Source organism: Diabrotica virgifera, chromosome 7, assembly GCF_917563875.1.
Source record: "Diabrotica virgifera virgifera chromosome 7, PGI_DIABVI_V3a".
Taxonomy (NCBI): domain Eukaryota; kingdom Metazoa; phylum Arthropoda; class Insecta; order Coleoptera; family Chrysomelidae; genus Diabrotica; species Diabrotica virgifera.
The window spans coordinates 81,455,581-81,472,043 of NC_065449.1; the positions used below are offsets into that span (position 1 = coordinate 81,455,581).

Here is a 16,463-nt window from a genome sequence, read left to right on the forward strand (position 1 = left end):
TACAGTTGCCGTCTGCCGTCTGCAGTCGTTGTCAGAATCGCACCTTTAGATTTTCCTTTGGGGAGGTCTCATATTGTTCTCTTAGTTCCTGTACTCTTAATTTCTACAGGTTTTATCTTCTTTTGTTTTGTCTTGTTCTTTCTGTTTTAATTACTTTCATTTTTATTTCTCCTTTTACTAGAAAATAGTCTGTGTTCGCATTTTCTTCCTTTATGGCTTGACGACATGCATTACTCTTTTCCATTTTTTGGATATTAGTATTTAGTATAATACTATTGTGCCAGATATCAGTCATGTTCTCCTCTGTGCTTGAAGTTTTTTCGAATCCTGAGAAAACTAATAAGTATTTTGAAAAATTTAAACGAAGAATGAAAGATTACATTATTACCGAGGGCCGAAAGTCCCTGAAAACTTCTATAATGTTTATTTTAATAAGTTACTGGGGTGAAAACAGCATAAAGACCGTATCTATATAAACAACGATTTGACATTAAAAGAAAAAGAAATACAAAAGGAAATAACTAAAATAGCAAAGGAAGAAAGAAGCAAAGGTAAGCAAACGAAAATCGGCTACAAGAAATTAATAGTGAATGGCAAAATCTGGATATGGGACAAGAGAGAACAGCTGATAGAAAATTCAAAAAACTAATAAACGAAGAACAGCGGCTGAAATATGGTATTGAAATGGCAAAAAAAGGAATAACGACTTTGGAAAATGAGGAAAAAACGATACAAATAAGGAAAAACCTGAGGAAATAATAAAAATTGGAACCTGGAATGTACGAAGTACGTACGAAGAGGGTGCCTTAAAAAATTTAGATAATATTATGGAGAATTACAAAGTAGACATCCTGGCCTTACAAGAAACAAAACACTTGGGAACTGAAATAGTCAAAATAGGAAAAAGAACCTTTTTTAAGAGTGGCGGGACAAACAGATATTTTGGAGTTGGATTTATGGTGACATAAAAAATAAGTAAATTAGTTATAGACTTCCAAGCAATATCAGATAGAATATGTTATTTAAGAATAAGAGGAAAGTACAGAAAAATGAGCATCATTAATGCGCATGCCCCCACTGAAGAAAAAGACCTAGAAACCAAGACAGAGTTCTATGAGAAGCTAAGTAATTTGATGGATAAAATTCAGAAATATGACATAAAGATAATCGTAGGAGATATGAATGCCAAAATAGGAAGAGAAGAGATTTACAGAAGTATAACGGGTGGGAAAAGTTTGCATAAGGAATCAAATGAAAATGGGAAAAAATTAATTGAATTTGCAACAGAAAATAAAATGAAAATTGTAAGCACAAGATTTGACCATAAGGATATTCATAAGATAACTTGGATATCTCCAGATGGAAGGACAAAAAACCAGACAGACCACGTATTAATAGAAAGTAAACATATCAGAGCAATTACCGATTCCAGAAGCTACAGAGGGGCAGATACCAATAGCGATCATATTCTAACGATAGCCAAACTTAAACAAGAGCTGCCAAGAAACCCAAGAACAGCAAAAGAAAGATTAACATACAAGATAGAATTACTTAAAGAAGAAAAAACGGCAAAGAGATTTGTGGCAGAGATAAATAAAAGACTTCGTTACCCCACCGCAGAAGATATTGATGAAGAATGGAAGAATATACAGATAGCGATGACAGAAGCAACGGAATTATGTATAGGAAAAGTAGAAGCAGAGAAACGAAGAGACTGGTTTGACGAGGATTGTAAAATAGCATTGATACGTATAAATAAAGCAAAAATAGAAAAAGACAAAAATAATACACAGGATACTACAGAAAAATATAAAATGGCAAGAAGAGAAGTAAAACAAATCTGCAGAAAAAAAAAAAGAGAACATCTTGACAAACAGTTGAAAACAATAGAAGAATCATACATAAACAAGGAAATAAGAAATTTCTACCAAGAAGTAAAAAAATCCCGAGGAACTGCAAAGAGTAAAACAAGTTATTGTAGAGGTAAAGACGATGTGCTTTTAGGAGAAACAACAGAAAAATTGAACAGATGGGCGGAGTATTTTGAAGAACTATTAAATGCAAATAAACAAGCAGAACCCCAGAAAATAAAACAACATGAACAGGATAATACAGAACAACTACGTGAAGAAGAACCTACACTACAAGAAGTAAAAGAAGCAATATTGAAGCAAAAAAATAACAAAAGCGCAGGAGAAAGCGGAATTCCGGCAGAGATTTTTAAAGCAGGAGGAGAAAATCTGCAAGAAAAAATTTTCCGACTAATACTAACAGTCGGGCAAAATGATGAAATGCCGCAACAATGGAACAATGCACTCATCTGTCCAATCTACAAAAAAGGTGATGAAGCAAGTTGCGAAAATTATGGAGGAATTTTCTATTAGAAGTGGCCTATAAAATACTTGCAAAAATCATGCGAAATAGATTGTAAAAGGAGGTAAATAAGATCATTGGAGAATACCAAGGAGGTTTTAGACCAGGAAGCTCAACAACAGATCAAATATGTTTATTAAAACTAATACAGAACAACAGCTACGAACAAAATTTGGGACTACACATGTTGTTCATTGACTTTAAACAGGCTTACGACTCAGTAGGCCGAGATGAAGCAATGAGATCCTTGGGTATTTCAGGAAAGCTGGTTAAATTAGTGAGAATGACGCTCAACAATACAAAAAACAGGATAACACTGGAAGGAAATTTTTCAAAACAATTTACAGTGAATAAAGGACTGAAACAGGGTGACCCTCTATCTATAGACTCATTTAACTTGGTACTAGAGCACATAGTAAGAAGTATAAAAATTAGTACAAGCGGTACCATATTTAACAACAGACAGCAGTTTATAGCTTACTCTGATGATCTAGTAATCCTAACAAGAACAAAGGAAGATCTCCAAAAAATATTCCAAAAGTTCGAAGCGGAAGCAAAAAGGTATGGATTAAGAATCAACCAAGGAAAAACACAATACATGGTAATGAAAGGAGATATAAATAAAGAGGATAACTATATAAAAATGAAAGGAGAAGGAGATGAATATAAATTTAAGGAAGTATCAGAATTCGAATACCTGGGAGTGACTGTAACCAGTACTGGAAGGGAAGAAAAAGAAATAGATAAAAGATTATTGAAGGGAAGTCGAGTTGTGGGTGCCTTAAACACGATATTAAAAGCAAAAAATGTATCAATAAACGCGAAAATCAGAATGTATGAAACGATAATACGGCCCACAGTGTTGTATGCGAGCGAAACGTGGGTAATGAATCAACAAGAGGAGAAGAAGATACAGATATGGGAAAGGAAGGTCCTGAGAAAAATTTTTGGAGGTATACAGATAGCGGAGAAAACCTGGAGGAGACGAACAAATGAAGAAGTAATGAGGATCTATGGGAGACCAAAAATAACGACAAAAATACGAGCCCAAAGAGTTAGATGGCTGGGACATATTACTCGAATGCCAGAAACTAGAAACGTCAAACGAATATTGAATGACAGAGCATTGGGAAAAAGGAGACGAGGTCGCCCAAGGAAGAGATGGTTAGAGGCTGCAGAGAGGGATTTGGAAGAAATCGGGGTGAAGGACTGGAGAAAGAGTGCAGAGGACCGAAAAGAATGGAGAAATATTATCCAGAATTTAGAAGCCGTAGGCCTATAAGGCCTGTTAGCGCTGTTATATATATATATATACTGGAGTGAAAAAGAAAGAGAAAATTTAATGTGATTTTTAATTTCAAATATCTCATTCAAAAGAAACTTTTTGTTTACTCTAAGGGACTTTCGGCCCTCGCTAATAATGTAATATTTCAATCTGCGTTTAAATTTTTCAAAAATATTTATCGGTTTTCTCAGGATTCGAAAAATATGAATATGTACATTTAAAATGCAATGGTCCGAGATTTTGTGCTTACGCTCTTAACGTGAAACGCTGTATAGGTGATATAATTTTCTTCCGTTATCGTTTGTACCGTCATGAATAGTTTCTTTATCTGCTACTTACTTACTCTGGCATAAATAGAAATGCAATACATTTTTAAATAAAGTATTTATGTCACTAAGGTGATACAGTAGCGATGAACAGGTAGCAAAAACGCGTTCCAAGATTGCGGCTGTAATTTTGAATCTTTTTTCGAGATATTTGGCACACGTATTCGTAATATAATAAAGAATGGCATTACAGAGTAACGCCCAATTTGAAAAATATATTAATATGTGGAAATTACTCTGTAATTAAATAAAATATTAAAAAAACGAGCCTGTAGCGCCATTAAGAAGAAAAAAAGACACTTTCTTCAAATAAACTTTTTTATCCGATGCCTAGATTAGATAGAACTACTGAAATTTTTTATTTCATTAGTAGTTCCAAAGTGACACAAAATCTAGGCATCGTATAAAAAAGTTTATTTCAAGAAATTGTATTTTTTTTGTTCTTCTTAATGGCGGTACAGGCTCGTTTTTTTAATATTGTATTTAATTACAGAGTAATTTCCACATATTAATATATTTTTCAAATTGGGCTCTGTACCACCATTCTTTATTATATTACGAATACGTATGCCAAATATCTTGAAAAAATATTCAAAATTACAGCCGCAATCTTGGAACGCGTTTTCGCTACCTGATGATCGCTACTGTTTCCTCTTAAGTCTGCTGATAGTAGGCACAAAGTATCCAACTCTTAATACATATTGCAAAAATATAAATTCGTAAACATGTTCACAACCTTTTAAAACATTTACAAAAAACGATTTTGTCTTGATGACTTGACCACTAGCATTGAGACGCTGTAGTTGGTAAGTTATTTTTTTAGTCAAAAATGAATAACCATTTTCAATTTCGTTGCAAAACGAAAACACAGCTGCAGCATATTCTAGTCCAATCAGAGAGTGCAGCAAGCACCTCCAGGGCCGCCGCTACCATGTGTGCAAAGTGTGCATCGCACAAGGGCGACCGATTATAGGGGCGGCCAAAAGCAGTCCACTGATGATAATTTTTTTTAAACGAAAATAAATTCAAAAAACAAATAGTAATGATTCAGATATTTCTATAAACTCTAATATTTCAAACAATCTAAACAAAAATGACAGAAAATGTTATTTATTATATGAACTGCCCTTTTCCAGCTGTAGTCATAAAGTAGTTCCGGGAATGCTTTTTAATTCAAAGTGGCTGGAGGTTTTCGGACTTTAAGGTTATTTTTATCTACGTGGTCCATATGCGAATTTTTCAAATTCTGAACGTTTATGATTTGTTAAGAGAGTACGACACGACAATAGGATACTTTCCAAGAATTTAGGTAAGTGCTTGTTAAGTTGCTCTCATTTAGTAATAAAAAAGGTTAAGGTAATAAAAAAGGATGGGTTATAGTTCAGTCTAAGTTGAGAATTTGATGATTTTAGACACCCTTTTGATAAACGATTTTGTTTGTAATAGATGAATAGTAGTGTGCCCGTTTCTTTTGCACACTACTGTATTTCAAATAGGCCTGGAACCCGCGTGCCAAAAAAACGTCGATTAATAGCAAGCTGAAAATTTGTTAATAGCTTAACGGTGTCTAGTCGTGCAAACTTTGATGTACGGGAACACTGGAACAGGGGAAGTTTTAATTGTGGAACAGTTTAAGAATTTGGAACTTCAGATTACAAAACGTCCCATGTATTTTGTCGGACAGAACATCCAATTGATTTGTTACCCTTTCATTAAACTCTCATGTAAAAATCAGACTGCTTTTACTAACCAACATAATTCCTGTCATTTGACATATTCTTCGTGTTTCACTCATATTAAAATGCCCAGTTGGTCATAGACACCGGTCTGATTTTTGCATGAGTTTATTGAAATGGTAACAAATCAATTGGAAGTTATGTCCGACAAAATACATGGAACGTTTTCGTAGTCTGACGTTCCAAATTTTTAACCTGTTCCACAATTAAAACTTCCCCTGTTCCAGTGTTCCCATACATCAAAATTTGTCCGACTAGACACCGTTAAGCTATTAACAAATTTTCAGCTTGCTATTAATCAACTTTTTTTTGGTACGCGGGATCCAGGTCTAAAAGTAACGTCGAGATCAGAGCAATTATTTTTCATATACCCGTTACGGTTACGATGTATCTCCTGCACATTTCTTTAAATACTAGTACCTATGTTGAAACGACTAAAGTGTTAAAAGGGGGCGGCAAATATTAAGTTGCACACGGGCGGCCAACACTTTAGCGGCGGCCCTGAGCACCTCTACCGGTTTCTAAACTCATTAGTCTTTTATTAGAAGGCACATATTTATATTTTTAGGTTTGTGTACTTTTTTATTTACTTTTTAAATCAAATTTATTCTTCCTAGATACTTAGTAAGATGTGCAGAAATTAGAGAATCTTGTAACATGATAATTCAATGCCTAAATAAAATGCCTGAAGGAGAAATCAAGACGGATGATCACAAAATATGTCCACCAACAAGGTCTGAAATGAAGGTAACTCATATTAGCATTTTTCTGCTGTAGTACTTTTATATACCTACCAATTACAATTTCGATACCTGTATCATTCCTGTATCATAATGGGCTTCATTATAATACAGTTTTTTTTATGATACAGATTTTTAACCAACAGAATCGGGTTTTATGTTTGGGATGCAGGCCCGGCCCCAGGGGTGGGCGAACTGGGCGGCCGCCCAGGGTGGGAAATTTAGGGGCGGCAAATTTTAGAAAACAGCCAATTTTTGAAATTGAAGAAATCATAAATTATGTTTTTAATACTATGAACAAGAGCGGCAAAATGCAACTGTAAAAATGAGAATTAAATCAGTGAAACAATAACAATAATTATTGCAAGGTTCATTTGACGGGAAATCGACAACACCACCTACTTCTTCATCGCATAAGAATAGTGGGATCAGAACTTGGATTTGTGCCTGTACTGGAAACCACTGGCTTAGGATTAGGACTTACATAAGTTATTTTGCAAAAACAGAATGAACTGGGAATACCTTTGGAAGATATGAGAGGACAAGGGTATGATAATGGGGCAAACATGAAAGGAAAGAACTTGGGAGTTCAAAACAGAATTTTGAAAATGAATCCAAGAGCATTTTTTGTCCCACGTTCTAGCCATTCACTCAACTTAGTCGTGAACGATGTTGCTAAAGCCTCACAGTTTGCAGTTTCTTTTCCTTAGTGACAAAAATTTACAACTTTTTCTCAGCATCTATTCATCGCTGGGCTATACTGAAAAATCATATTTCTAGCATAACATTGAAACCTTTGTCCGAAACTTAGATGGGAAAGTAGAATTGGTGCAATGACTTCGATCAGATAACAAATTAAAGAAATCTACGATGCTCTTGTAGAAATCACTGTCAATAAAAACAACGATAAAATGGTTTCTCTTGAGGCAAACTGTTTAGTAAATCAAATCCGTCATTTTACTGTTCTTTGCTCTGTGGTAATATGGCATGACATTTTACTTTACATCAGCGTAGACAGCAAATCACTGCAGAGTATTGATACTGGGAATGTATCAAGCTGTCAGTTTATTAGAAAAAACCGAAATCCATTTTTAAGTCTCTCAGAAGTGATTTAAAATTCCAGAGCTATTTGACAGACGCAAAAGAGTTAGAAATTGAGAAACGTCAAAGTTAGAAATTGAGAACCCGAAAATCGGAGGCACAGTAATAGCAAGAAAGAGTAAAGTGAAAAGACAATTTGGCTATGAGACTGAAGATGAAAATATGGACCTAGATCCAGAGACACGATATAAGACTTCTATTTAAAAATTATATATACACAACTGTTAATGCATTAAGTGATAAATTTCAGCAAATTAAGAGCCATGGGGAAATTCTTGAGTTTTTTGAGAACTTAAAAAATTGTTTAAACAATTTTTCGACCACGGCACCGCCCGGCACCCTGTGGATTTGTTATAAGAACCTCTTTTTGAGTAACTTTGTGCAGAAAAATCTAATCGAAATAATTTCGCTAACGGGAGCTACGATACAACCTGGACTATAGCGCTAATTGTTAATAATTAAAAATAACAGCTTTGTAATAAAATTATGATAAAAATTTCTTCAGGTTCTTGAAGGAGGGGTCTTAAACTTTGATTTGGTCACTTTTTGACTTTCATAATAATAATTTTTAATCGGGTTGTTAAGAGGAAACAGTAGCGATCAACAGGTAGCGAAAACGCGTTCTAAGATTGCGGCTGTAATTTTGAATATTTTTTCGAGATATTTGGCACACGTATTCGTAATATAATAAAGAATGGCGTTACAGAGTAACGCCCAATTTGAAAAATATATTAATATGTGGAAATTACTCTGTAATTAAATAAAATATTAAAAAAACGAGCCTGTACCGCCATTAAGAAGAACAAAAAAATACACTTTCTTCAAATAAACTTTTTTATCCGATGCCTAGATTTTGTGTCATTTTGGAACTACTAATGAAATAAACAATTTTAGTAGTTCCAAAATGAAAAATGACACAAAATCTAGGCATCGGATAAAAAAGTTTATTTGAAGAAAGTGTATTTTTTTGTTCTTCTTAATGGCGGTACAGGCTCGTTTTTTTAATGGTGTATTTAATTATAGAGTAATTTCCACATATTAATATTTTTTAAATTGGGCTCTGTACCGCCATTCTTTATTATATTACGAATACGTGTGCCAAATATCTCGAAAAAATATTCAAAATTACAGCCGCAATCTTGGAACGCGTTTTTGCTACCTGTTGATCGCTACTGTATCACCTTAATCCTTGAAAATGGCCATTTTCGCATTTTTCAAATTTTAAATCGTGTATAACTCGACAACAATCAATTTTATAGAAAAATGACAAGAGACCTTTTTTGTTCAGAATAACCCAAGTTATCTAAAAAAAGATATAAAAAAATAATTTTTGTGAATTTGTTTAAAAAAATTGTTTAAACAATTTTTAGACCTAATAGGACCACTTTTTAATAAGGAACTCTTTTTGAGTGAGTTTGTACAAAAAAATCGAATCGGAATAGTTTCGCTAACGGGGGCGACGATACAGCCCGCTCTAATTATAACAACAGTTTTGTCATTTGTTGCTTACTTTTAAGGAACACGTTTTACTTTTGTTTCAAGAAGTAGATACATTACATACTTTGTTGTAGACTTCAATGGAAGCTCTAATTCATCATTTTAAATTATTCAGTCAAGGATTTCAAGTACCACCGGGAGCAACATATACTGTCGTTGAAGCTCCAAAAGGTAAGTAGAGTACAAAATTATATAAATAAAATTATATAATTATATTATTATAATCTTGATACTATGCACATTCCTTCCAATGAATACCTTAGTAAAAGTCGGATTTAAAAGAAATTGAAGCTGGGCAGTTTTTCTTGATTTGCCAAAATTTTAATTTTTGGACAAGTGTTGTTTTTCAAATAAGCACTTCAATTATACCAGGTGTTTCACGGCCCGGTATTTTCATCACCGGATAACTAGTTATCCGGAGGTGAAAAGACCGGGCCTAAATATCGGAAACTATAAATATACTTTAACGATATTTATGAAAATTTTGTGTGGATTACAAGTTATAGTCTAAGAGCTGGGAGCGGATTTTGTGCGTGATGAGTAATATGGAAAAACTATACGGGGATATGTTGAATTAGTTGTGTACATGACTTTCCCCAACGGGCGGAAACCAGAGTGGGGGACGAGGGTAGTTATAAGGGGTCAAAGGCACGGTTTTTATTATTTTTTTTGTGATTTATGATCGAGATAGTGCACCAAAATTTGGAAATAAGTAGGTCATGACGTAACTAAGTAAAATCTCCATTGGCGGAAAGCTGTGTGGCCGACAAGGGGGGGGGGATTCTAGGAAATGACCTAACATAACCCTACATAAATTTGAACATATATATTTCTACAAAGGCCATTTAACACTACAAATTTAGTACTATTTGGTATAAAATTTAAGGGAAGTAGAAATAGATCAGTAAATATAATAATATTTTTTATCTTTTTAATTGTCATAAGTTTTGAACTGAATTTAACGTCGTTCCAGGCCATCTCCCATAATACAAAATCAACTGACTAACTGGCCATTAAACGAACGGCGATGAAACGGACGGCGATGAAACGGGTGGCGATGAAATGGGCTGGCGATGAGTCGGCGGCATCGAAAAGGCAGCGATGAACCAGAGGCGATGAAACGTCCAATTCCGTCGGATAGTGCACCAAAATTTGGGAATAAGCAAACCATGACATAACTAAATAAAATCCTAAGAGGCGGAAACCAGAGCGAGGGACGAGGGTAGTTATAAGGGGTCAAATTCGCGGTTTTTATTGTTTTTTTGTGACGCTCATGATCGAGATATTGCACCAAAATTTGGGTATAAGTAGACCATGACATAGATAAGTAAAATCCCCAGAGCCGGAAAACAGAGTGGGGCAGGAAGGTAGTTATAAGGGGTCAAAGTCCCGTTTTTATTATGTTTTTTTGTGACGCCCATGATCAGAATAGTGCACCAAAATTTGGAAATAAGTAGATCTTGGCGTAACTAAGTAAAATCTCCAGGAGTGGAACGCTGCGTGGCCGACAAAGGGGTGGGGCAGGGGTGAATATAAAAAAATGTAAGGGGTTTTTTACGGCGTTCGTGATTGAGATAGTGCACCAAAATTTGGAAATAAGTAGACCATGACGTAACTAAGTAATATCCCCAAAGGCGCAAACCAGAGTAGTGGACGAGGGTAGTTATAAGGGGTTAAAAATCGCGGTTTTTATTTTTTTTGTGACGCTCATGATGGAGGTAGTGCTCCAAAATTTGGGAGTAAGTAGGTTATGACGTAACTAAGTAAAATATTCAGGGGCGGAACGCTGCTTGGGGTACAAAGGGATGGTAGGCAGGGGTGAGTATAAAAATATATGGGGGTTTTTTTGCCGTTCGTGATCGAGATAGTACACCAAAATTTGGGAATAAGTAGATCATGACAATACTAAGTAAAATCTTCAGGGGCGGAACGCTGCGTGGGGGACAAATGTTGTGCCGCGTCCCAAAAAAAATAATACACACTGCGACTTTGACCCCTTAAAACTACCCTCATCCCCAACTCTGGTTTCCGGCTCTGGGGATTTTACTTAGCTAAGTCATGGTCTACCTATTCCCAAAATTTGGTGCAAATCTCAATCTAGCACGTCGCAAAAAACCCCTTATATTTTTTATATTCACACCTACGCCCACCCCTTTATCGGCCACGCAGCGTTCCACCCCTGGAGATTTTACTTAGTTACCTCATGACCTACTTATTCCCAAATTTTGGTGCACTTTCTCGATCATGAGCTTCACAAAAAAAAATAATAAAAACGGCGATTTTGACCCCTTATAACTACCCTCATGCACAACTCTGGTTTCCGGCTCTGAGGATTTTACTTAGTTATGTCATGGTCTACTTATTCCCAAATTTTGGTGCACTCTCTCAATCATGAACGTCGCAAAAAACCCCTTATATTTTTTGTATTCACCCCTGCCCCACCCCTTTGTCGGCCACGCAGCGTGCCACCCCTGGAGATTTTACTTAGTTACGTCATGACCTACTTATTCCCAAATTTTGGTGCACTCTCCGATCATGAGCGTCGCAAAAAAAGTAATAAAAACGTCGACTTTGACCCCTTATAACTACCCTCATCCCCAACTCTGGTTTCCGGCTCTGGAGATTTTACTTAGTAATGTCATGATCTACTTATTCCCAAATTTTCGTCCACTATCTCAATCACAAACGTCGCAAAAAACGTCGCAAAAAACGTCGCCTTTATATTTTTTATATTCTCTCCTACCCCCACCCCTTTGTCGGCCACGCAGCGTTCCGCCCTTAGAGATTTTACTTAGTTACGTCATGACCTACTTATTCCCAAATTTTGGTGCACTATCTCGATCATGAGCGTCATAAAAAAAATAATAAAATCCGCGACTTTGACCCCTTATAACTACCCTCGGCCTAAACTCTGGTTTCCGGCCGTTGGTGAAAGTCATGTACACAACTAATTCAACATATCCCCGTATAGTTTTTCCATATTACTTATCATGCACAAAATCCGCTTCTATCTCTCCGACTATTATGGCGAACTTGGCACAATAAGTGTGTTAATTTGGTATAAGCACGATCGGTTTGATCTGAAGCCGGCTTTTTCACTTCTTAACTTTGGTTCCAACTGTTTTAATTATTGCTGTTAAAACTATCACTCTCCTCCATTTCTGAAATCTTTTGTCACCTTTTTTTGTTATCTTTATTATAAATCCGTTTTCCATTATTTGGGAAACTTTTCCTCTGTCATGGCCGTCTGCTGTGTGAGCTTTCAGTGTTTCTATGGCCATTTCTATTTCATGCATTGTTGGTTCAGTGGTGTTAATTCTTAGTTTATTGACATTTGAGTTTGTATTTTGTGCATCTTCTGGTGGTGCTGGGACTGCATCTAGAGACTCGGTAAAATATTCATACCATCTTTTGACTTGTTCCTGTGGGATAATATATTTTCACCTTTATGTTTTTTTAATTAGCCGATTAATTAGCCTAATGAGCCAGAATCCTAAGATTTTAACTAAGAATACTCCACAACAGAATTAGACGCAAATGCGAAGAATATCTCAAAGATATTCAATTTCGTTTGAGAAATGCTATGGGAACCATGGAGACAGTTTTTGCGCTAAACATCCTATTACAAAAATGCCGTGATCAAAGAAAAGATGTATTTGCATGCTTCGTAGACTTCTAAAAGGTATTTGATAAAGTACAGCATATAAAATTAATGTAGATGCTAACAATATACGAATAGATGATACAGATATTCGTGTCAATAAAAATTTATGCTGGATGCTATCGTAAAAATTGGAGATAACTATACCGACGAAATTTCCATATTAGTGCAGTCATTGAAGCTTTTTAGCTCAGAAATTTTTTACTATGAACCGATTTACATGAAATTTTGGAATTAGGCTTATCCTACCCTTAACTTAAAAAGTGATATTGACCCGACCTCCGTTTTCACCGTAGGGGTGGTTGCCACCCCTTTTCGGTGGTGGAAATTTTTTTCAAAATAACCTCGGATATAAATAGAAGACCTATTTTTAAGCAACAAATGTTGTATAAAGTTTTTTCAAAAACCCAATACTTTTCAAGTTATTGGCAATTGAAAATTCGGAATTTTCTCACGACTTTCAACAGTTTTTTGCAAATATCTCCAAAAATATGCATTTTAACGATATTATAATGAACAAAATTATAGCAGGTAACAAAATGAACAAATTGGTTGTTTAAAGAGTGTTAGTATTATGCGAGATATTGAAGATCAAAGCTGTTTTTTATTTTGTGTGAAATTTAATCGATGTATTCAATGCAATCTAGCGGAGAGCGAATAAATTTTATGCATGCTAATGAGAAAGGATTTTATAGTGCTTAAAATAAGCTTTAAATGAGCACTGTTAAAACTCTTTTGTACGTAAAATGAGTGAGCTGTAATGAAAAATGGAGGAACATCTAATGGTTTTTTTTACATCAATGGATTTCATAAGTGCCATTTCCACCAAAATTAAAATTAATGGTATTCCGTATAGAATCAACTTTAATATTTTTTTTTTTCATTTTATTAAGTGCAAATTTACAATCTACTCCAATTACAACACAGAGTATTTAGCAAATAGTAGCAAAGTCTTGAATCCTGGCATGCTTTGGGCACCATCCATCGATGGTTCTCCAATACACCTAATCAGTTAGGTCCTCTGGCCATGTCCTTTTCAGTCTTCTTCCCACAAGTGGCGGCTGGTAGAGTTGTTGAATAGTTTGACTTTCATGGGCGAAATTTCTTTCTTGGGCTTTGTTTGCCTGTAGTTTAATAACATCTTCGATGAATGGTATCCCAAGGTTATTAGGGATAGTTATATTGGAAATGTACCATGGTGCATTCGCTATCATGCGCAGCGTCTTTGATTGAAAAGTTTGCAGTATTTTAGTGTTGCTCGGTTTGCTGCAGCCCCATAACTCTATACCATAACTCCATATCGGCTTTAGTATAATTTTGTATAATAATACTTTGTTTTCTAATGACAACTGGGATCTTTTACCTAGCAGCCAATACATTTGTCTGACTTTTAAATTTAGTTGAGCTTTCTTGGTTTTGATATGGTTCTTCCATGTCAGCTTTCGGTCCAAATGGAGTCCCAGGTACTTGACATCTGATTTTAAGGGGATAGGAATGTTGTTAATATGAACCTGTGGACAGTCGATCCTTCTTGTTGTGAACGTAATTTGTGAAGACTTTTCACCGGTTACTTTAGTCTTCCATTTTGTTAACCATGTTTGAAGTGAATTTAAATAGTTTTGCAGTTTATTAGAAGCTCTATCTGGGTTATCGTCTGATGTAAGGATTCCTGTATCGTCGGCAAATGTGGCCATAGTAATGTCATCATCAGCAGGTATATCAGCAGTGTAAAGGAGATAAAGGAAGGGACCGAGGACACTACCTTGAGGTACTCCGGATTGTATAGGATGATATTTGGAAAGTGAGGTATTTACTTTGATTTGGAAAAATCGCTCGCTCAGATATGATTTTAATATCAGGTATATTTCATTATATGAAAAATATGAATATACCTGCAAAATTAATAAGATTGACCAGAATGACAATGATGGACACAACAGCAAAGGTCAAAACAGTGGATGGTGAAACGAAGAATATCAACATAGAACACGGGGTAAGACAAGGTGACAGCCTATCGACAACGCTCTTTAATATAGCCTTGGAGGGAGTAATTAGAAACACAGGACTAACAAAAAAGACAATAATCCAAAGTTCTACACAAATAATAGGGTATGCAGACGACCTAGGGTTGATAGCCCGTGACAAGAGAAGTCTAGAAGATGCACTGCTAACATTGACAAGAGAGGCAAAAATCAGGGGGTTAATAATTAATCAGAAAAAAACAAAATACTTAATAAGTACGAGAAATCAAGACCAAGTAAATAGAATAAAAGAGATAAGAATAAGTGATAATGTATTCCAAAGGGTTGACTGCTTTAAATACTTAGGAGTGATAGTAGATGGTCAAAACAGAAGAAGCATAGAGATAAATGAAAGAGTTAAAGCAGGGAATAGGGCATTCTGGAAATACCACAAGTTACTTAAAGATAAAAACCTAAGCAAGAAAACAAAGACAAAGATATATAGAGCGGCAATTAGACCAGTCATCACTTATGGAGCAGAAGCAATGTGCCTTACAAAAAAAGATGAAGAAAAACTGAGAATAATAGAAAGAAAAATTATTAGAAGAATACATGGCCCAATCAAAACAGATCAAGGAGAAATACGAATTCTGATGAATCACGAAATAAGAAATCTAATGGAAGGAGAAGATATAGTGAGATTCATTAAAGCACAAAGGTTAAAATGGTTTGGCCACATCCAACGAAGAGAAGCAGATGCACTAATTAGGCAGATAACAAATTGGACGCCAGTAATAAACAGACCTAGAGGAAGACCGAAAATAAAATGGGAAGACCAACTGCGAGAGGATATATCCAATATGGAAATTACAGGCTGGAGAGAAAAAATACAGAATAGGAAAGAATGGAAACAGATTACAGAAAAAGCAAAAAAACACGAAAATCTATAAAGGATAATGAAGAGGAATTATGCGGACCAATCCACCGCATGAAATGGATTAAAAGAGCTCATGAACCTGAGCGACCTATACTCTATACTAGAGTGACCGGTCTATATATATATATATATATATATATATATATATATATATATATATATATATATATATATATATATATATATATATATATATACAGTTTTTGGTTATTGGGTTATGCAGCAATTGATAAGTGTACTCTTTTAAGTCTTTATTCCGAGCTTTCGTTCATGATTATGAACATCGTCAGGGTGCTACAATTATATTATATATGTGAAACAATATGAAAATATGTATATAAAATTATATGTACTTACAACTTATTGAGGATATTTCAAATAGGTGGTCATTAAAATGAGAATTGTACTTATTAAAATGGTCATGTAATGTCTCGATAAAACAAAATTATTCAAATAAAAATTGTATAATTTAGTTCAACTTCAAAATCGACGAAATATAAAATGACACTTGGACATTCATGACATGGCATTATTTGAAATATCTAACAAAAATTTTTTAAAGATGATCAATTTAGTAAACGACCAATAGGGTCAATGATAATTAAGAAAGTATTTTTTAAATTTTATAAATTACTGTTGAAATTATAAATTAAGGTAAAATTTAAAAAAATTAGTAAGATTTTTTGATCAAGTTTAATTAGAAGTTTTAAATTATTTATATAAAAGTAATTTATAAAGTTGTTGACAAGTCAGAGTATCTAGAAGAGGAATTAGGAGATAACTCACGATTATCTAAAAATAGTAGATAAGAAAACATTTCATTTAGGTGGCCTATATCAGTACGAT

At 34.7% G+C, this 16,463-nt stretch overlaps 1 protein-coding gene across 1 annotated transcript in view; it reads left to right on the top strand.

Annotated features, from left to right (window-relative positions):
* The window catches only part of LOC126888545 (NADH-ubiquinone oxidoreductase 49 kDa subunit-like), a 68,216-nt gene that overhangs the window by 40,150 nt on the left and 11,603 nt on the right, over nucleotides 1-16,463 (top strand). The window contains exons 6-7 of the mRNA XM_050656891.1: nucleotides 6,338-6,467; nucleotides 9,133-9,229. Of these exons, the coding sequence (XP_050512848.1) occupies nucleotides 6,338-6,467; nucleotides 9,133-9,229 (227 nt within the window). The remainder of the gene's footprint in view (nucleotides 1-6,337; nucleotides 6,468-9,132; nucleotides 9,230-16,463) is intronic.